This window comes from Engraulis encrasicolus, chromosome 20, assembly GCF_034702125.1.
Source record: "Engraulis encrasicolus isolate BLACKSEA-1 chromosome 20, IST_EnEncr_1.0, whole genome shotgun sequence".
In the NCBI taxonomy this organism is placed as follows: domain Eukaryota; kingdom Metazoa; phylum Chordata; class Actinopteri; order Clupeiformes; family Engraulidae; genus Engraulis; species Engraulis encrasicolus.
In genome coordinates, this window is record NC_085876.1 from 8516864 (window position 1) to 8540429 (window position 23566).

The following is a 23566-nucleotide window of genomic DNA, read 5'->3' on the forward strand; positions in this document are numbered from 1 at the left end:
GGGGCATGGGGCACTGACGCGGGCGGGGGGATGCCAGGGTACTGCAGCTCTGGAGAACTTCCATCCCATCCCATCCTCCCATCCTCCTCTTGCACGTGTCTGAGCCTGTGAACGCGGGCGTGTGTATGTGTGTGTATGAGAGAGAGAGAGAGAGAGGGAGAGAGAGAGAGAGAGAGAGAGAGAGGGAGAGAGAGAAAGAGAGAGCATTCGTGAGTGCGTGTGTGCGTGTGTGCGTGCATGCGTGTGTATGTGCATGTGTGTGTGTGCTCGCGCCTTTGTGTGTGGGTGTGTGTGTGTGTGTGTGTGTATGTGCATGTGTGTGTGTGCGCGCGCGTGTGTATGTGTGTGTGTGTGTGTGTTTATGCGACATAGTTTGTTGAAGGGATGAGACCACAACGGTTTAGTTCCCGTACGTGAAACATCATGTCAGTCTGAGAAACAAAAATGTTTGGAGAGACCGAAAAAGGCTCACATTTTGTTCTTGAAATGGAAACTTGGCAAATGAAAAGGTCAACTAACCCCAAACGACCACTTCACCTCACTTTCAAGGTCCCCTGTGTAACATTTTTGGTTGCATTATCAAAATTTCTCTCTCACCATTCACAAACATTTACAAAACACCTTTTTCTTCATGAATATTTACCACCATTGGTACAGTAAATATTGCCTAACGCCCTTCCATTTCACATCTGTATGTACATGTCCAACAACTCTATTCATACATACACCATCTTGAGCTTGGCCTATGCTGCGTTACGTAACCAAATCACTAAATAAATGCTAATGGCAGCATAACTACTTAAAGGGACAGTTTGGTCAATTTCAACATGCAGTTGTAATGCTCACACTACCCTGGACTTGTCAGTGCCTGAGATTTTTTTTTCTTCTTCTTCAGTCGTCTCCGAGATCCTGGTCATTGTAATGGGGGCAGCTCTTTGTTTACATTTCAAAAAAACATTTTTATTTATTCCCAAAAACATCCAAAAGGTTATAAAACATCAGCAGAAAACTAGCAAACAGCAGTACCTTTTGGGAAAATATTTGGAGTTGGCCTATGTTTCATTTTTTTTAAAATGTAAGCAAACGCTGCCCCCATTAGAATTGCTCATATCTCGGAAAGGGCTGAGCCGAAAAATGTGGCATCACCAGGTACTGACAAGTCAAGGGTAGCGTGAGCAATACAACTGCATGTTGAAATTGACCAAACTGTCCCTTTAAGTCAATGTTTCAGCCATCTTCCGGTGAACAGAGTCTGTATGAACAGTGAGTGACTCCAGTTTGGGGACAGATCCATTTGGAAGTGTTGTCTAGATATTCTGAGGTAACAGTCACTTCGCGGCCCTGCCCTGCCTTGCCCTAACGGTGGGGCACTGGGTCACTACGTCGGTGACCCGGGTTCGATTCCGTCATTTGCCAATCCTTCCCCATCTCTCTCCCCACACTCACTTCCTGTCATAATCTCCTAATCTTCCTATCAATAAAGGCACAAAAGTCCCTGAAAATATATTTAAAAAGTAACTTTGCGCACTGCATGAATACATTAGAGTGATTCTCTAATTCGCCTACACTTTTAAGTCCGTGGATTTTATTTGGCAATTCCACTAACTATTAACTGCATCCAATGATGTTTTGGACATTAGAAAACATTTATCTTTCATATAATACAGAAAGTGTAGACATAGCATTATTTCCCTCAGCAAGAATGAATATTTAATACTGGTTTTGGGCGTTTTCATGCCGTCCTGTTTTCCAAATGTCAGATTCAGTCTTCATATTAGCATGTAAAGAAACTTGTTTTGCCCAAGAAGATTGCAAATGTTGATTCACAGTAATCATCACAATATGACAAAACTGTCAGAAAGACCACTGTCCTTTCCATTATACATGAAATTTGCCATTTTGTGTGTGTCCACGAAAACTGTGTTAACCGTGTCACGGTCTGAAACCTCCTCCATAAATCAGTAATGGTTTGGTCTTAGGCCATACGAATAACATCATGTGATGTCATAACCTCTTTGGCAGGATACGGGAAGACTTTTTGGTAAATTTTGGGCTCCATCCTTCCATAATTTAATCCATTCTTTTTCATGTTCTCATAGCGGGAAAATTGCCTGTCAACAGTGTTATCAACATATTCATAAGAATCTGAATTAGAAATCACATGTAGAAAAACACAGATAAAGCATACAGATACATGAATTGATTAAGGTGTTGTGGTGGAACTTCTGAGGTCCTTAGTTAGCACAACACCATGAAAATGGCTGAAATGTCAACGGTGTTACCGTCAATGGTGTTACAATTAAGTATGACAGTCAGGGTTGCCAGATGAGGCTGATGATTTCCAGCCCAAAAAATGATCAAAATCCGCCCTAAAAACCCACCCAATTCTATTGATTTATATGGCAGTGGGAAGGTTTTTCTGATAGATGCCATTTTTACCAGCACACGGCCATCCTAAGCAGCCCAATTGGGCGGGAACCAGCCCAATCTGGCAACACTGATGACAGTTGAGGAGGAGTATGTTTTTGCCAATTTATATCCATATTGAGAGACAAACAAACAAAATAATTTGTGTTCTAGGGAGATGGGTTTGTCTGCTCTGTTTTTTTCTCCTAAAAAAGTGCCGACTTGTTCCCCTGCACTGTTGACCGTAACACAGTTGAGTTACACCGTTGACTGTTTTAAAAGTGTTTTTGTGCTATTGATCCCTTATGTGTTGGAAAAATCATATGAACATACACTAGGGATTATCTCTGGAGAAGGAAGTATTGTGTAAGGAGGGTGACTATATTCAAATCAGACGTTACAGGGATTTATGATGAAAAATGTGTCAGTCTGTATCACACTGACTCATAAAATCCTACTTATAAAGCTCAACAATCACATTTTCTATATCAGTTGCACAGATTAATGACAACATTACTGCTAAGGGACATAAGCACTTTCAAACATATATTGTTTCAACTCTGTAGTATTTTTATATATGTTTGAAATGACATAGTAGCCTATTTGTCCATAACACTGTTGACAAAATAATTAAGCAAATGTTCGCTTTCATTAGAGTATTTATCAAATGATTTAAGATTAAGCTTGGCAATTTGTTTGTTTGGAAACTTGAATATATACACTATGTAAACATCTAGGTCATTTAGTTGAAAAAAAACCCTGATAATTGACATTTGGCTTTTGCCAAAAGAGCAGGCGAATCGTAGAATCACTCATTAGCATCTTCACAAACAACTCTTGCATCTCTATACATTGTATGTACGCATGCTTGGTGATAATGGGTGTAAGTAAAACGACCTCCCGTTCTTTTTTATTTGTTATGACTTTTTTTGATAGGACAGTGAAGGAGTGACAGGAACTAATGGGGAGAGAGATGGGGAAGGACCGGCAAAGGACCTCCATCCGGAATTGAACCCGGGTTTCCGACGAAGCAGTCCGGTGCCCTATCGTTAGAGCCACGGTAGTGCCAGCTTGCGGCCTCTTGCCTCAATGGCATTCCATGTGCCAGAGATGTTACCAAGTCATTTATTTGCAAGTCACAAGCAAGTCCTTCATTTGACTAAATTAAGCCCAAGTCCAAGTCGTACCTGACCCAAGCCAAGTCAAGTCTCATCTTTCCGAAATCTGTAACAAATCACCATGTATTCTTGCACGATCTTGACAACTACTTTTGGTCATAAACGCATTACCTCTTTACACTGCTATGCATGTCGTCCCCCTTTGCCAGTCGCATTCTTAACTAAATATAGAAGGCCTATTGGTCCAGGTTGAGGGCAAATAATTTTGTAAAAGAATAACTTTCCCTCCACTTTCTTCCTAACCTACGACGGCCAGGAGTGGGCATTTGAAACAGAAGCAGTGTTAACTTAAGACACAGGAAAGGCAAATGGCATGATACAGATGAGGAGATACAAATGAATGAGTTATATGACAATTTAATTATCAACTGCAAGGTATCATTACATTTAACTCAAGGCTACTGTAGGTTACATAGGGTACAGTGAAATCAAATACAGTTTACCCAAGATAGATAGACAGAGAGAGAGAGAGAGAGAGAGAGAGAGAGAGAGAGAGAGAGAGAGAGAGAGAGAGAGAGAGAGAGAGAGAGAGAGAGGAGAGAGAGAGAGAGAGAGAGAGAGAGAGAGAGAGAGAGAGAGAGAGAGAGAGAGAGAGAGAGAGGGAGGGAGAAAGACAGAGGTTGGACCCCCCTCAGAGGTTTGTTGAGACTCCCAGAGGAATCTCTGAGGTGAGATTATATACTGCAACCCCCCACACCAAAAGTGTCCTTTTGTCTTGCTAGGGCCAGTGGCACTTTGGGGGGTGCCACATCTTCAGTGGGGGTAAGCTAGCACAAACAGGCCTAAACTCTACTTGATATAGCATCAACAGAGTAATCTGAGTCATTCAATAATCTCCATTCTTACCATTTCTTTTACATTTTTTCACATACAAATGCAGAAAATGGAATATACTTGACATGTCATTGCAAGTTAAAACGGTCAAATCCAAGTCAAGTCTCGAGTCAATAGTATACAAGTCTGAGTCAAGTCACAAGTCATTCCTAATATTGCCAAGTCAAGTCATTTATGAAGGCTGACTCAAGGCCAAGTCACAAGTCCACATCTCTGGTATGTACTCTCATTGGATGAGACATGATGTAACCTACGTTTTGAACGGGCCCACCAAAGATATGGCTGTAAATAATAATCGATACAGTAACAACTGTTAATTGTGCAACATAATAGAAGTGGAAAACTACTTGGAAAAAATCGAATCGACTCGTATCATGGGGCATTCTTAAGTATCGAAAATAATGGATTCGCTGCCTTAAGAAATCGATATCGAATCGTAGCATCATGGAGGCAGTGATTTATACAACTAAAAGACATACTGATCATGAGACAAAAAGCAGAAACACCAAAGGCTGAAGGACCAAGAGGAATTAGTCTGGTGTGAGGGTCAACCGGCAAACGTACTATGTCCGTATTTCTGTTTACACATTCTAACAGTCAACAACTTCACCCCCTAGATGTTTTCATACGTAAATATTAAGCTCATCAATTTTATGTCAAATTATGTAGGTAATGAAATTAACGTGTGAAACATTCCATGCATAGGTTATCCATAACCGTCTCACACATGAATGGGCCTTTGGGCTGGTGTTACATAACTGGGGGCCTACAGGTGATTACCAAAGGATTTACAGCATATTGCTGTAATGTAATTAACATAGAAATGGGTTTAGGCCCCATACATACTACATACATACAGTACATACATACATATATACATACAGTACATACATACATATATACATGCAAACAGTACATTTACTTGTTAGCCAGCCAAACAAACCGTTCCAGAAGATTCGTAGAATCACAGCGGCCTTCCTTAGAAATGAAGTCGTAAACTCACACCCTTGGATCATGGTGTGTAAATACTGAAGGCATCTCCCAAGCGGATAAAAGATGATTAAGTGCGAGATCACTATGGCTATGCATACGTGTATGGCACTGACAAATAACTGGTATGCATATATGCTTATAAATGGACTTACACATAAAAGGAAAAATATGAAATACATTTTAAAGACTCTCTCTGTAAGGCCATGGGGGTATGAGTGTAGTGTGTGTGTGTGTGTGTGTGTGTGTGTGTGTGTGTGTGTGTGTGTGTGTGTGTGTGTGTGTGTGTGTGTGTGTGTGTGTGTGTGTGTGTGTGTGTGTGTGTGTGTGTGTGTGTGTGTGTGTGTGTGTGTGTGAAGGAAAGAGGGTTGGGGTGGTGTGTATGTGTGTGTGTGAGAAGGGGGGGTGCTCTTGGAAAGGTTGCTAGGATCTCGTGTTTGACCACATCCATAAATACAGAAAACAAGTCCTCTTTCTGTAGTCTGAGTTCGCTGATCAAATATTAGTCTCGGCAGCGGAACACCCCCCACACCCATACACCCCCACACACACACACACACCACTACCAACACCACCACACCCCCTGCAAGCCTTCAAACACCCCTCCCACCCTCTTTTTCCATCCTGTATTCACCCAAACACAACCGATACTGTGGAAATCAAGGCCTAATCAGAATCATAGACATCTGTGCTCCCCTGCCATGTGTAGCCCTTCTGTATGGGGCTTTATACATATATGGCTGCCACATATATGGAGACACTACAAGAAACCTGCAGATGAATTAAATCCATCTGCTGCATTAAAGGTACACTGTGCAGGAAATGGTCAAAAAAGGTACTGCAATTATGCTGCTAATTGAAACTGGGCTGCCTATTGCCGAATTTGATCTTAATATGAAAGTTTACTATTAAGTAATAAACAAATGTTTTCTAGTGTGGTCCAAGTACAGTCATTTTTGCAGCTAAAAACGGTTATTTTTGGACATTCAAAATGGCGGACCATGGAGAAGATCCCTCTTTTCATGTATGAAAAGTGCAATTTTTCCAGTCATAATGAATACTTAGAATTTGATGGTGGTGGTAAGTATTCATGAAAAAGGTAACATTAGTGAATGGGCAGCATGATTTCTGGAAATTAAGTTACACTGTGTAAGATGCTCAGTTGTTTATTTCCAGAATTCATGCTACCCATTCACTAATGTTACCTTTTTCATGCATACTTACCACCACCATCAAATTCTAAGTATTCAATATGACTGGAAAAATTGCACTTTTCATAGGCCTACAGGAAAAGGGGGATATTCTCCATGGTCAGCCATTTTGAATTTCCAGAAATAGCCATTTTTAGCTGCAAAAATTACTGTACTTGGGCCATACTAGAAAATATTAGTTTATTACTCAGCAAACTTTCATGAAAAGATCAAATGTGGCAATATGCAACTCAGTTTCAATGATCAGCATAGTTGCAGTACCTTTTTTGACCATTTCCTGCACAGTGTAGGCCTACCTTTAAGTCAAGGCAGACATTATATCATGAAAGAGTCAACATACTGTACGTACTGTACTTGTGAATTATACTGTATGTCACAGCAAAATTATTTGCTATTATATGCTTTTGATTGACTTTGTCAGTCAGGCTACAACTCACTCTTTGTCTACATTTGCTATAATCTCTGAAGCTGAGTATACATGTCTTTCAACATCAACATGGAGATGAAAAGGGAATGTATTTGTTATTGTCAGCCTGTTAACATTGTCTAGCTTGAGTCAATTTCGGTAAGGTGAGTTACATTTTCAAACACCTCCCACAAGCTGCTAGTTGTCGGAGAGTTATATCACATAATGTCAATTAAAAAATAATAATAAAATAAAAAATAAAAATAATTATAAAAAATTGTCTGATTAATTAATTACGTAATAATGAATAGTGTGCAATGTCAGATTAAGGTTCAGCCTCTCATTGACATTGACTGTAACATATTACAGTATTTATATTCTACGCATCAATGCTTTTTAGTAAGATGTTTGCAGTGAGAGCCATATCTTGTTGAAATCAAATGTACTCTTGGGTAGCAATGTTGGGTGAATATTGTGTGAATGAGTTTGTGCCCAGTGTTTTGTGTAGAAATATTGTTCAATATTTGTTACTTTTTAAATTTAATGTAATGTTGACACACAATTCACATCGAAGACTAGATGGATCCCAATAGTGTCATCCTTAATAACAACTGAAATTAAAATTGAAACGATTTTTTGACCAAAAGATGTCCAACCCTGTCTTGACCATTCATCACTCCCAGTTAGCACATCTATTCTGTCCACTCCACATAGACAAGCACTTCCAAAGACATGATTAGCTAATCAAAGAAATGTAGGATTAAGTCACTGGATTATGATGACATTTACTCCCCCATGTGTGTTGCTATATTTGTAATAGAAGTACTGTTTTGTTCATTATCAGTAATGACTGGAAAACACCCAATAATATCCATAAGTGAAACAGCCCATCAAATGTGCAATTGCACATTTGCTCACATCTGAGCAGCTTTGTGACATATTATCTTATTTTTCAATTATTTTGGGGAATTCCTTGCCTTTATTGGACAGAATAGAGGAGATAGGAAAGTAATAGAAGGGAGAGACACGGGTCTCTGGCCTAACAGTAACCGGGCCAACACACTGATGGCGACAACTGTGTAGCAAGAGCGATACGAGCGACAGAAACGATAGAGTATGCCTGTTAAAAGCAGAATGCAAGCATTCCCTCATTCCAATTGGCTGTGGCGGCTGTCGCCGGACCGCATCATAGCTCATTTTGCACAATATTCACTGAAGTCCAACTACAAACTGTCGCTCAAGTCACCCAAATCGCATTTATCTCTTCTTTCGCCAGCGACTCAATACAAATTCAATTACTTCTGTCACTGGAGTTGCTCACGTCAACATCTGGCCTATTCGTGCTATCAGTGCCTGTTAGCCGAGTGAGCCATGGTCGGGGCCGAGTTATCTTGTAAATTTATGCCCTCTGTGTAGCTTGTAGCATCACTATGTGAATGCCGGAGCAGGCCAGACTATCCCTGGCGGAGTAACACTAACTGAGGATCTCGCTGTGAAAGGAACCACAGATATCACTCATATCAGTAAAAGTGGACTGGCAGCATCAACTGGTGTCCTCGCAGCATTCTGCACCATCAGGATGAAGCTATTTGTGGATGGTCTCTCTCTGTATCTCTCGCTCTCTCTCTGTATATCTCTCTCTCTTGCTCACACACACACACACACGCACGCACGGCCGCACGCACACACACACACACACAGAAGACACAGAAACATCCCACAAGCCCTTTTATGGACGCAGGGCCGTCCCGAGGCATAAGCGAACTATGCGGTGGCTTAGGGCCCCAAAGCCACCAGCAGCGAAGTTCCAGGAAGAAATGAATGGTCCTCTAGTTTCCCTAGTCATCATTTATTTTATGTGCCATTTACTACTATGAATGAACTAGGCTATCTATTGGGTACGGGGGGCCCTGGAAGAAATTTAGCTTAAGACCCCATAAAGGCTTGGGCCGGCCCTGACGTTAGCTGTGTGCATATATGCAAGGTGTGTGTGTGTGTGTGTGTGTGTGTGTGTGTGTGTGTGTGTGTGTGTGTGTGTGTGTGTGTGTGTGTGTGTGTGTGTGTGTGTGTGTGTGCATACATTTGTGTAAAACAGAGTATGTTTTGGCTGCAGGTGTGTTTGGTTTTGGGTCCTCCTGCCAATACCAGCAAAGAAACAGACGGCCAGTGAGAGCCCCCCCTGTAGGACTAGTATTACATAACACACACACACACACACACACACACACACACACACACACACACACGCACACGCACACGCACACGCACACACACACACACACACACTCTGAAGTCTTTAAAGCTATGCACTAGTCTAGTGTGACAAGACGTGTCCTGTGTCGAGTGTGTGAAAGAGGTAGCCTACTGTGTTTCTATGTGGGATTGGGTCGCTAAAATGTGAAACTGAGTACTGTACATGTGAACATGCAGTGATATTAAGCATAGAGCTATAGACAAAGAGTTCATACCAATGAGTCTATATATACTGTATTTCTATAAATAAGGGAATGGTTTGATAAAAAGTCATGATGCAGAGGCCAAGTTTTTGAGCAATGTGCCTGGGCAACATCCTTATTGGCTTTTCATTTTATGATGGAAAGGTTGTCTACTGCTAATCCAAGGTATCTTGATAAAAAATGCTATGTGATAAACAGTCTGAAGATCTTACGATAAGGTTTTAATGCTTTACATGCTGTAGTGTAGGTATTCAAAATCATTTCTGGCTGAATTTGAAGAGCTAACCATAAGCTGATGAAGAAACCTAGTGGATTTTTTTTGGAAGTCACGTTTTTAACTCTGGATACTGTCACACTAGTCATTAGTGAGGAAAAAAATGGATGACTGCTATAAAAAATGTATACTGTCATAAAGCTTAGACATTATTCATTTCATGCACACATTCAAGCCATCATATTGGTGTAGCTTCCGTTCATGAGCTGAATAGACCAGTGTGAACTGCAGTTTCAAGCTGAGAGCCATGACTTACTGTATGTTCCCATATGAAAACACCATAAAATGATTTGGCTAACTGAAATTTTACTTGGCAACAGGAGAGTGGGAAGGTGAGATGTCAGGAAATCCTCAAGCAGAGCCAGTTTTACCAAACTAGGCAATTGCCAGGGGCCCCACCAAATCTGCCATCTGTAGGGGCCCCAAATGGTCAGATGTCATCACCACCATGGTAAATACTGGCAAAATAATTCTACATTCTGCCTCGAGCCCCCAAATGGTAGCCAAGCCACGCCCTCCTAGTGACGCAAAACACCTTTGTCTCAAAGTGATTTGAAAGTCGATGGTAATCAGGCAATTAAAATGGGTGGAACAGCTGCCGTCTTCCAACTTTGGTGAGTCTGTCTGACTGCTAATTGGCTCCCTCTAGTGGTGGTATGGTAAACACCAAATGTGGCACCACCCATTGCGAAGGGCAGCAGGGGCCACTGATAGTTTTTGCTGGGCCTGGGACGAAGTCACCTGAAAGACCTCCCCATCCAGTACACTACAATACAACATGGACACAAATATGCCCCACCTCCCTTCCTTAAATGTTAAAAGGTTATCGCTGAATTTGGTTAGACCTAAATAAAATAAAAAACAGCATACATATACAGACCACATGAACTTATGACGACGCACCATCCAGAGATGAAGTAATGGGGTCAGATCACCTAACTGACCAGATAAAATGATGAAGAGGGGCGTGTGGTTGACAAGTTAAGCAAATAGCCAGAGAACCAATCATAGTAATAATTACAAATTTAATACAGCTTGGCATCTTTTCAACATTCACATCGTTTTGTTTCTTTTTCAGCAAACAAAATTAAACAACAACTCACATATGTGTCTTCTTCACACAACAGCAACTCAAAACTTAATCAAGTGCCAAGCAAGTGATTGGCAGAATCACAGAGTAGATAGAAAAAAAACAACAACAAATAAACTAAACACTTATAAATTATATTTCCTTCTCGTCTAGCCCAGCTTATGTAGTCAGACTCTTTGGGCATGGACATCTGGACTCTGACTGACCAACACTTTCTGCTGAGCTTACAGTATGATGGGGGAGTAGCTACAGTGGTAGGCCATGTCAGAGGAGGACGCGTGTGCGTGGATGTGCATGTCGGACTGGTGCGTAACCGCGTCGGCAATCTCCCTCCTGTTGCTGATTGGCTGACTCTGAGGGGGCTCAGCCTGCATCGCCATGGACGACGCCGTGGCCATGGGGTTGCCAGCAGCAACAATGGCATCTTTGGTGAGGGCAAAGTGGTAGGGGAAGAAGGTGCTGTTGGTGTGCAGATGTGTGTGCGCGGGTGTGTGTGTGACTGTGGCTGTGGGCGTGTGTGTGAGTGTGTGAGGGGAGGGTGAGGGGTGGTACTGGGGTGCCTGATGCTGGAGGGGGTGTAAGCTGAGACGGGCAGGGGCCGGTTGGAACACCGCAGTCTGAGGAGCAGAGGACAGCTCACTGGAACACACACGGGACTGCACTGTAGGGGGAGAGAGGGAGACGAGAGAGAGGGGGAGAGGCAGAGAGAGAGAGAGAGAGAGAGAGAGAGAGAGAGAGAGAGAGAGAGAGAGAGAGAGAGAGAGAGAGAGAGAGAGCAATAGGGATGCAAACGATGAATCGATTATTAATTAATAATTATGCATTAATCGATTAAAAAGCATTAATCACAATTAATCGACAATTCAACTGACAAGAGACCCAGGTGAAATGGGCATGCGAAGAGTGTGTGTGAAGAGGCTTGTGAATAGTGGGAATATACAAATCACCTTTGAATTAAAATACTACTAAATACTACTTTAAATGGATTACATTTGTGCCTGGATTACATTTCTTTATCTCCATTTTTTATTTAAATTTTTTAGATGTAATAGTTTTACTTTCGAGAAACATTGAGATTTCGGGGGGGAAACGCTGCTTATCAATTAATCATAAGTCGATCTATAAGGCAATCAACTAACGATTAATGAATTACAGTTTTTCTCGATTGGTTTGGCTAATTTCTTGAAACTGAGATGACATTCCTATAACCATTGGGTTATTTGGCCAAACATTCTTACACTTCTGCAAAACAGTTCAGATAACTAGCAAAATGTCATATACTTCCCAAAACAGCTCATTCTTGCATCAGCACTAATCCTTCTCCCACATAAATAGTCAGTACCATAAAAATGGCATAGATCCTTCTCAATTGCTTTGGCTCATTTGCATTCATTTAGTCCTTCTGTCAAAATAAACTGGATGGTTCAGCATAACCTCATGGATCCTCATCACATGCTCATATCGCTCCAAAAACAGTTTACCTCTGTGTCAAAACTAAATTCCTTCCCCACATATATCATCAGTAACCCCAAAATGCATTGTCCCTTTGCCATTGTGTAAGCACTGCAAGTCAAAATGGTTAGATGTTTTGTCACTATGGGACTACGTTCAGCTAACAGATTTCGACTATGTATAAAAATGAAAAAGTGAGTGAAACCCTTGAAGTTTGACAACACAGACAATTTATTTACCAAGGACATTTATCAATTTATCTTTCTCTACTGTGAATTCACATGCAGAAAGTAATCCCCATATATTACAGGTTTCTCATTGGTTTGGCTCATTTCTCAAAACAGAGATATCATTCTCAAAATAACATGGACAAATCCCAAAGCAAATAGCAATTGTTCGAAACAGAGTGTCGTTTGAAATAATGTCAAGAAATCAGCCAAATAACAGAGGAAACTGTAGTATACATGGTTGTATTTTTTATTTTTATTTTCTACAAACTAATAAAGTTGAATTGTGCAGACTACTTTGCATATGATGACTTACACAATGAAATCATGCTGACATGTTTTGGAGAGGGCAGCCATTACACAGAGAATTGTCTAATTCGTTTAGATAAGCAAGATCAGTTTATTTGGAAAATGTGCTAAATGTATGCTCAATGTGTCAACTGTATTTACTGGTACTTATACATAGCCATCTGCAGAGATGTACTTAACATTTGAGACATGTACAAAGCATTCGATATTTGATGAAAGCAATGAAAAATGCCATTCTGTTTTGGGAAATTGCAAGTTGGTCTGGGGATTTGTTCGCGTTGTTTTGAGAATGTCATCTCAGTTTTGAGAAATTAGCCAAACCAATCGAGAAAAACTGTAATGGATAATTTGCATCCCTAGAAAACAAGCAAACAAACATGGCTTAAATTTAATTATGGCAGAGGATCAGTGCACATCTTTTGCAATTCAGGGATGTAAAACCATACAATTTCTGTGCATTCAAAATCCCACACCCTTTAAAAATTGAACGCTACTTACATAATTATTCCTAACAAAATACCACCCCTGTAGCATACCATAGCACAATAAATAAATAAATTAATTAATTAATAAATACACACATACAAAAAAAAATCCATGATTACATTTCATGGGGCCCTAAACTGTTCTCACCCTGGTAGAGCTGGCTGGTGGGTTGGGGACACCCAGTCCCCAGGCTGCTGCCACCAGGCTGCTGGGCCAGCTGGCTGGAGGTGCCCGGGTTGAGGGTCAGGTTGAGGTTGCGGTTATGGGTATGGTTGGAGGCGGTGTAGGACAGGCCATTGTTGTTATTGTTATTGTTGCTGTTGGTGGTGAGGTAGGTGACGTTGGCAGGTACATACTGCTGCTGGTTAATGCTGTTGGTGTGCAACAGCTGCTGGGAGTCAAAAGATATTCAATAGGGTAACCAAGATGAATCATTCCACATGTCATCAATGCAACAAGGTCAAGGCCTCCTTGGTCAAGGCCTCAAGTCCAGCCTCTTTAATGGGTGTGACTTTCCATTGACCTCCATTTATTCTCTTATTCTCCTAGACGCCTAAAGGGGCATAGACGCCATAGGATTGTAGTTTAGAACCTCACGTCAATGTATTCCGGAAGACCCTACTTATGAACCGTCTCTACATTATCAATCGTCTCTCGTCAAGTCAAAAGAATCTGACTGAGACCAATCCCCTCATGGAAAACATGGCATGTTATATTTAGTGTTGCACCGATACCGATACCAGTATCGGTGGATCGGTGGATCGGCACTAAAATGGTTGTATCGGTGAGTACCAACAAATAGGGCACCGATACCATTTACAGGTGCTTTTATGACACTTAAACAGCCTTGAAATTAGTTATTTCATAGAGGTACCGGTATTTAAAAAGTATAAAAAGTTTTGCTGGATTCACTTTGTATTAGTGTTTTTCCTGTTTCACAAAGGTAGGCAGCAGCTTGACAAAGCCATGCAATGATTTTACATCCAAGTAGTATGCACTACAGCCCTTCATATACATTTCAAATAGGGTGGTATCGGTATCGGCCGATACTGCACAGCCAGGTATCGGGTATCGGTATCGGGGCCAAAAAATGGTATCGGTGCAACACTAGTTATATTATGCCCTGTTATTATTATCAACACCGTGTTAATGTAACCTGGCTCTCACCAGATGAATGTGGTTCTACCTTGCTGTTTACATACACTAAAGTACATCCGGGGTTGTGCCGCATTGGATTTACATGCAGTCATTTCCTATGGCCTCTTGTCTTAGTGTCGTCCCTCCCCACGGAACGTTATGGGAGCTTTCTACCATTTAACACAATGATTGCAAATAAACGAATGAAAATTGAGCTGTGGTTTAGGAAGATATTGACTAAAAACGGTTATCAATCAACATCAAGCCTCGCATAACTATGCTCGCAACCCTAAAGGTGATGATGCATGGGGCAAATTTTGGAACAGTGTGCCTGGGCAATGGCATAATATGCCGTTTAGACCATTTATCATAGACTTATTTGACTTCTTTGACTACAGTGACCTGAATGGATGCCAATCTTCACAGACCTGCTGGGAGTGCGTCAGAGCCTTGGCAGGGTATTGCACAGCGTTGGACACTGGCACATAGGTGATCTGGTTCACAGCCTCCATCTTCAGAGAGGAGACGTCAGTGTAGGTGCTCCTGTAGAGCCAAGACACAGCAACAGCTACAACCTTGAGACAATGCATCACGTATATATATGAGAGCAATGTGGGCTTCCACTGTAGGTGCCTTCAATCTTCCCATTTGCACACGATTCTAGCATTCAAACTTTTGATTTCAACACAACACCACTTCCATCACATTCTTCATGACTATATACTGTATTTGACCATGAATGGTTGCAAAAGCAGATTCAGTTCAAAAGAGTAGAGTAAGCAGTGAGCACAGTAACTGTATTGTAGTAGAGTGAGCACAGTAACTTTATTGATGCCACAGAAAAAGTAGTTTTCACCCCTGTGATGAACAAGGGCATACTACCTGGCCTTCTGCCTACTGCTAGATGTATGAAATACATGCTTGGCGCCACCCGCAGGTGACTGAAAACTAAGGCTGTAACGATACACCCAACCCACGATTCGGTTTGTATCACGATATATGACCCACGGTTCGATATGCCCCACGATTTTATTATTTTTTTAAGGGAAAAAAATAAGAAGAAAATAAATTATGGGCTATATTTATATATAGGCCTATGCTTTCTTTTTGCATTTGCCTGCCTACATTATTTTTTTAGGTCTACTAAATGATGTTGCAGATATAGTCCTACCACTGCAACCTGTTCCCCAGGTGTTGACATCAAAGCACAACACAGAGAAATAAGGGATATTAGTTCACCAAGGAAAAATAGGCTTATTACAAATAGGCTTAGATCATATCATGCTGAGATGCTGACCATGTGTGAGAGACAGAGATGGAGAGAGAAGGGTCAGGGTTCCAGTATAGGTAGCCTATACAACTGTCTCACATTGTCAAACATTATCCAATTAATATCCAAACATTAACTGAAAACAACACTGGAAATATTTCGTCAGGAAACATGTTGTATTAAGTTACTTACAGAAATGCAACACTTAATTTTGATGCTTAATATTTGTTTTGATCGTGCAGCAGCGCGCACACGCTTACAAACAAAACTCGAAATGAACCTCAGTTATGTTCTCTGTATGCAACACGCACGTTGTCTTTTGTTTGGTTTTGTGATTTGACATTTTGAAATGGAGCATGTTTTCGCTAGGCAGGCTTTCAATGTGGGGAGGATATAATGCTGCCTAATATCCACATCGACCTCAATGTTCGCCCGACTTCAGACACTCTTATGAGCGTATAGAGCTCTTTCAAAGCTCTTTCAAATTTGGGCAGGCGGAGCATCTCGCTCTCTCGCATTCTTTCTCTCTCTCCGCTCAACGTCTATCTCCACTCAACATACATCGGCGCATGCATGAATCAAAAACATCACCACACGTTTGATAAAGCCTTCTTGGTCTGTTGTTCATTTCTGTGCTTTACCTTCCGACGAAGTTTTTTGTCTCGCGGTCGCGGAGGTTCTCAGGCAATGAATAACAACCAATGCACGTGCTGCTGGTTGGACGGAACATTTTACAGGAGAGAGGGGTGAATGGAAGTGTTACTCGCTCATGTGCGCCCCATTTCTAATTGTCTTTGAGCGCATATACAAGCATTAAGCGCATATGCAAGCATTTGCCTGTATCCTGCTGTTTTCTAGACTGAGGGGTAACAACTTTAAAAGGGCGCATCGCGATTCTGCGAGGAAGGTTCGCGATAGGGGTTCGTGGGTCTGCGTACCGCGATCCCTCGGTTCGATGCAATATCGTTACAGCCTTACTGAAAACACTCAAACAGATCGACAAACAGGGTCATAGCAATACCTTGCCCAACACCCTCCAGGGGACAACAACAACAACAACAACTTTGGAAACATTATTCTGAGTAAAAAAATCCTCCTGAGCCTTTAACGTCTCTCAACAGAGAGTAATAATAGGACCCATTTTGAAAATATTATTCTAAGGGGAAAATTTTGTTTTGCTTACCAGCTGTCGACAGTGGGCATGTTGATGAGGTGTTGGTTGGGGTCTAGGGAGAGGGAGAGCGATGCCCTGCGTAGAGGAGGGGGGCTCTGCATTGGGCGGGGACCCCCCTCATTCGACACGTACAGATGGCCGATGAGAGCTATCACACAGAGAATCAAATAATCAGATATCATTTATTTGTCATTAGAGGCCCCATATATTGTACTGTACAGAGGGCGGTATCTTTCATAACACCACCAACATTTCGGCTGGCCAAGGACAGCTAGAGAATGGAGAAGCAGGTGTGCAACATAGATGAATAAACATGGACACATAAAATATGATTTATTTATTATTTATTAGAGGATCCCTATTCTTTACACAGAAGGGACATCAACAAATAGCTTCTTACTGTGGAGATGCCAGTCCAGTATGTATGCATGAGTTTATCTGTGTGTGTGTGTGTGTGTGTGTGTGTGTGTGTGTGTGTGTGTGCATTAACTGTAAGGCTGCTCAGGTTAAGGTGAACATTGCTTTATGAGTACTAAGTGAATTTACGTTTCAGTATTGCTGTTCTGGTGTGTGTGTGTACATGCAGGTGTACTGTATACGGTATGTATACATGCAAGGATTTTACCTGCATGTCCAGTCAAGCTGCCAATGAGCGAGCTGTATGGTGGGAGCTGCTGGGTCTGCATGTTGTGCTGTGGCTGGGGGTGAGCTGGGGGCTGGACCTGGGCCTGGGGATGCGGATGTGGATGCGACTGCTGCAGGGTAGGAGTGGGGGCGGGATGTTGATGATGAGGCAGGACCGATGGGACTGTTCCATGGAGGTAGGCTGCTCTGTTGGGCAAAAATAAAACACACACACACACCTCTTATTGAACTCCAACACAAAACATGTACCCATTTGCTACAACTAATCACATAACAAATAATAATTATATACTTAGGTTGCAACATAGCTAAGGATGTTTATCCCTGTACCGTACAGCATGTATCTGTATGTGAGCTTGTGTAGCAAACGTGGCTTTTCGGATCATCTTGGCCAGACTACAACACATCTATGAACAGGCACATTCGATTGTCGCGCAACGTCTATACACCCCCGCCCACCCCCCGTGCTATGTATGGTAGATCAAACAGGTCTGAGCTTTAACACCACCCATGTCGTGACGGGAAGTTCTTGCTGATGTACTTTGCAGCATCGGCCGACATTGCACAAAATCAAATGCACCTCATGCTTGTGTGTGTGTGTTTGTTTGTGTATTGTACTGCATGTGTGTGTGTGTGTGTGTGTGTGTGTGTGTGTGTGTGTTTCATCTTAAGGAAGAAGAAATCCGCACTCACAAACTGCGTCTCATTATTTATTTATATTACCACCATGTCCAAAAAGCAAACGCGTTTCGGCTAACAAGCCTTCATCAGTGCGTGTGTGTGTGTGTGTGGTCATACCTGCTTTTGACCATCTTCATTTGGCCCTTGCCGACCTTCCTCCACTTGGCACGCCGATTCTGAAACCACACCTACAGAAGACCAAAACACAGAAAAATAAACACTTTATGAAAAGAAACAGAGAAAAATAAACACTTTATGAAAAGATTTGCCATATGGATACTGGTTGCTAATAAAGTCATCTTGGCAATAAATGAATTACTATAACACAAATGTCAATGGTTCACACGTGTTGCTGTGCATGGCTGCCTATCTGACAAGCCTGGCAAAAAAGACAACTGCCAACTCTTGATTTGACAGGAGAGTGAAGAAAAGGCATGAAATTACCTGGAGACAGATAGTGTTTTCAAGCAGACCAGAGCAGTGCACTAATTACATTCATAACTAACAATCTAAGCTGTGATCCACCTACGTTCGTACCGGGCTTTGAACTTCCCTGTATGTGACCATGTGCTGGGGTATACGTCCACGTCGTCATCACGGTTCGCAGAGAAAAATCAACTACTTTTCAGTTTGCACTGGGAACCAAGTTTCCGGTTCCCAAACACTCTTGCAATGTGAGAACATGCCAGACAGCCGGTTAGAGATTACAGCTAGGTGCAGGAACGGGTACCAGCACGGTTCTCTGACTGTCTGAACACAGCTAGAGATGGGGTAGGATTGGGAAGTGGCCCTGGCCAGACTCAGACCTGGGTTCCCATTGGACATGTAGACCGTAAGGTACAGGTGCCTTAGCACGTTGTGCCACATCATCTACAAGGAACTGCCAAATTTGATTTTTTTCAGTGCCAGAACACATTAAAAGATGGAGAGATGTTAAGAATGAGTTAGAAACTACACTAACCATGATCCTTTGCGGTGTGACACCAACCGACGCAGCAATGTCCCTTCTCCTGTCGGCGTCTGGATAATGGTCATCCTGAAACAACTGCTCCAACCTCTGCACTTGCTCTATCCATAAAGACGTTTAGAGAGCACAAACACACACATAAACCAAATACATAGTCAAATAGCTGTGTACAAAATAAAAATCGCATATACATTAAAACAAAATATGCCTAAGGGTGAGTGACAGAAACAGACAGAAAGGCAAAGACACACACACACACACACACACACACACACACAGAGTGCGTTCCAATATGCGACCTTGCTTCCTCCACTTGTGCTTGTGGCCTTGTGCCAGGAAGTAATATGTCATGATGACATCACTGACAACAGCATTTTATTTCAATATCTTGCAAAAGCTCAATTGTAAAGTCTTTTTCTCATTTGCAATTGGGATGGTGAATGAAAAAAACCCAAAAGTTGTTGTGGCTAGGCTGACAGCTGGGAGACTCTATTGTTTCCTCCACGGAGGAGGGGCCAGGAGGCGGGGCGAGGCCACAAGCAAAAGTGGAAGAATCAACGTTGCATATTGGAATGCACACATACACACACCTGCTTTGTAGAGCGTACGGGTCTTCTTCCTGGGCCCGGGCCTGTATGGTGGCAGCTCCGTGGCCGGTGCGAGCGTCTGCTGCATGGGGGGCAACTCTGTGCTCACCTCCAGGGCCTGGGAGGAGGCCAGGCCCACCTGGGGCTGCGTACTCCCCGGGAAAAGGCTCTCCTGCTGGGCCCCGTAGGACTGGGCAGCGGGGTACCCGAGTTCTGGGCCAATCACATTCACTGGACCCCCATTCAAGCCTTCATTCATATGCGTGTTCACCAAGGTATCGAGCATCATGTCGGTTTTCTCTGCCGGCACTTGCCGTGCTACTAGTAGTACTCCGCTTCCATCCACCTTCCCTCCTTGGCTCTTCCCCACCACTGCCTGGTCCCTCATCCTGCCCCTCAACTGTCTTTGGAAGCAAAACACCCTCTTCACTTCTTCGTCCTCCTCTTCTCCTTCAGCCTCCTCCTCATCATCATCATCCTCACCTTGATCTTCTACCTCCACGTCTACTTCCTCTTTTATGTTTCTCCGTTCCCCTGATTGTCCATCCACCTCCTTCACCATGTTCTCTTCTAGGCTGTCGTCGTCCACGTCTGATGCTAGTATTTTTCTACCCAGCTGCTCGTGCCCGTTCCCTTCATCTCCCATGTCTGTTATCAGAGCGCCATGTTGCTCTTCGTCATCTCCCCCCTTCTCTTCATCATCATCATCATCATCATCATCATCCACCTCATGATCACCATAGTCATCATCATAGTCGTCTGCCATTTCCTCGCAAGAGCCCTCCTCCACTTCCTCCTCTTCCTCCTCCTCATCACACAGAAGAAATGAAGTGCCTAAAAGATGACGGGCAAAAGTAACGGTACTTTTTGTAAACTGACAGCCACCTTAATTTCCTTCAGGATTAATAAAAGTACTCATTACTCAAGTTTTGAAAATATCCGTTTTAGGGCTCTCGAACGCTGTTTATTGGTAAACAAAAGACCCAAATGAGTGTGTTTACAAAGATATCCATACGTGTAAACAGGGCTCTAAAATATCTCTATCATCACCACCCACCTACCTACCTGATGCACAGCAGCACAGCAGCCTTGGAATGCCAAGAGCAATCACAGCACGCACACTATCTTCAGACGCTTACGGCATGCTATATTTCGTGGTTCAGAGGTGCCCTCAACTGCAGATATATAAATTAGTCAAAGACCCTGTTTACACATATGGATATTTTTTTAAAGTGGATGTTAAACCATTTATGCAAAATATACAACATGACTTGCGGATTAAAAAAATGATTGTGACGGGTGCATTTTAGAGATCTCCACTTTTTACATATGGTTAAAAAAAAAATGGGTGTGGGTGTGTAAAACCAGGTTATTCAATTACATAGTGAGAAGCCACACTCACTACGTTTACATGATGTTTTTCATTCAGAATGAATAATTCAGAATTAAAAAGTTCCGTCGAGTTCCCTTTGATCTTTCCTTTAATTCAGAATTAAAGAGAAGAGGCGTTTACATGACGTTTTCAAAGCGGAATTAAGCTTTATTCAGAATTAAAGTCAGTTAATTCAGAAGTAGGCCTAAATGTCCCATGTAAACGTAGCAACTGTTGAATATAAATGTTATAATGGTTGGTTTCAAGTACAACATGCAGATGCATGGCAACATCCCTGTACAGCCACATAATTCCTCCTGACTGAACCCCATATCTTTGGGATGTAAACAAGGGAATAAATACATGTACCTTTACAAAGGTTCAGCAGAGGAATGGCATGAGCTCAAGACAATTAATCAAATAATGATTTTATTTAAAGCAATTGAACTGATAAGCCAAACATGCAAAATCAATGGTGATGAAGCGAGATGAACATACTTTTATTCCCATTACTGTTTCTTCCCACACCCCGACAGGAGCCAAACTGTCTCAAACTAGCTTGTGGACTGCGTTTGACTCCTCCTCTATGGCTCTGCCTCCAACACAAAGGCATGAGGCAGGCCTAATGAGCCTCTTGGGTGCAACCAATTAGAGTTCAAATTAATGTGGAATATCTCGTGCAGGTGTGCTGTGTGTCCTTTCCCAATGCTGACTCATCTGGCTTGAAATGTAAGGAGCTATTGTTGAATAACTGCACTTATTTGGGTTAATCACTAAGTGAAATCACCTAGGCCTACTCTACCTGCCCTGCCAGTGCAATGGAACTGCCTATTGAATCTGGAACACAAGTGTCAAATTGAAAAAAGTGGTTAAGCAATTGGACTAACTACCCTATACAAATTAAAGGTCAACATCATAGGCACATACTACTACTACTACTACTACTACTACTACTACTACTACTACCAACAACACGTATCCTACTGGGTGATACCAACATAACAAAACAAGAATGCATGTTTTTTTTTTTTGTTCTAACTTCATGACTGCAAAACTTCCCCTGACAAATCCTTTCCCAGCGTTACCCTGACTTTAAACGGCAACTTCACAGGAAAACATAACTTGTGTTACACATCCAAATCAATGTCTAATATGCCATTAATTAAGTCGATAAACAGAAATGACAACTTGTGCAAAAAATATACAATTTAGTAGGCTACAGGTTCGTGGGCGACAGCTGGCTAAAATTGACCACAGGCCTTCCTAGAGAAAAACTCAAAATCCTAGTCTATCATTCCAGACATTCAAAATAATGAAATAACAGGCTTATTCGCGAAGAGCAAACGTTGTTTACAGCAAGTTATCTCGAACGTCTTTGCACGTCACGAATAGGCCTAATTCCTTAGCCAACATCAATAAAGCAATTAGCTCGTTGCGATTCGTTTCGTTATTAGTCGATAATTCACTTACCAAAATCGAGCACTGACATCTTTCATTCACCTTCATCAGCGTTTGCTATCAATTAACTTCTGGAGGCCTAGGTCGTAGAGGACCTGCCACTGACTAATTAGAAGTCATTGGCCGCGTTCTGGGTGGATGGCTAGGTTTCATTTGTCACGTGACAGATTCCAACTAACGTAGAGCAGACAACTGGTTAGAATAAATTGGTTCCAGGTGAACTCTACAGAAACTGTTGAGATTGGATAAGAAATACTTTGGCATACATGTTTTCACTGTGGGCTCTCCGATTCCAACACTCTAAAGTGTGTGAAGAGATCATGTTGGTTATGGTAAACCAATCTGCTATGGGTTACATTCGCCCTGTTGTATGTTGCCAGTATGAGTATGATGAAATATCCTTATCTCCCTACTTGTTGTAAACATTCAGTTTGTTTTGAATATGCAATTTACTACTTCCGTTCTGGACAATAAACTGGACTGGGCTGCTAATTCAGATGCACTCGACTCTAGGCCTATCAGAAAGGTCAGAGCAGGCTCTACTTCCTCAGGATGCTGAGATCATTCAATGTCTGCAACAGACTCCTGCTGATGTTCTATCAGTCTATCATAGCTGTGTCCTGTCCCAGCCCAGTCTCCCTGTCCTATGCTATTGCCAGTTGACGGGGTAGCATTAAGAAGAAGGATGCTGGACGTGGACGCATAGGCTGGTGAGGAAAGCTGGGTCTCAAAACAGCTGAGAAGAGGACCCTGAGCAGACTGGACCATGCATGACAATGACAGACAGCCCATGCACCCATTTCTGGTCAACCAGAGGAGCCTGTTCAGCTACAGACAGTGTTTTGTCCCCAGGGACATCCAGCCCTTCAACACTACACACAAGGATAGGCCTACACTGAAAGAGATCCATCATTGGTGAATGGACGGCATGAACCAATCCCCCACACTTGCACACT

The 23566-nt window shown here is 42.2% G+C and overlaps 1 protein-coding gene across 2 annotated transcripts; it reads right to left on the reverse strand.

Moving 5' to 3' along the window:
* Positions 1-10760: 10760 nt before the first annotated feature.
* On the reverse strand, positions 10761-22716 carry LOC134435689 (uncharacterized). Of its 2 annotated transcripts, none has more exons than XM_063184736.1 (9): positions 22623-22716; positions 19784-20614; positions 19188-19294; positions 18344-18414; positions 17526-17731; positions 16910-17048; positions 14885-14999; positions 13467-13707; positions 10761-11506 (listed from the first exon to the last, which is right to left on the reverse strand). In XM_063184736.1, exons 1-9 carry the CDS (start codon positions 22639-22641, stop codon positions 11070-11072), a joined length of 2166 nt encoding a protein of 721 aa, XP_063040806.1. In that variant the 5' UTR covers positions 22642-22716; the 3' UTR covers positions 10761-11069. The 2 variants fall into 2 exon arrangements, with proteins under 2 accessions (XP_063040806.1, XP_063040804.1); XM_063184734.1 differs by having other exon boundaries at positions 13467-13710.
* Positions 22717-23566: the final 850 nt, after the last annotated feature.

Coding starts and splice junctions, on each gene's coding strand:
- LOC134435689 (XM_063184734.1), bottom strand. Junction 19,295..19,783: donor CCGTACGCTCTACAAAGCAG/GTGTGTGTATGT, acceptor CTTTATGGATAG/AGCAAGTGCAGAGGTTGGAG. Junction 15,000..16,909: donor ATGCCCACTGTCGACAGCTG/GTAAGCAAAACA, acceptor TTGGCTCTACAG/GAGCACCTACACTGACGTCT.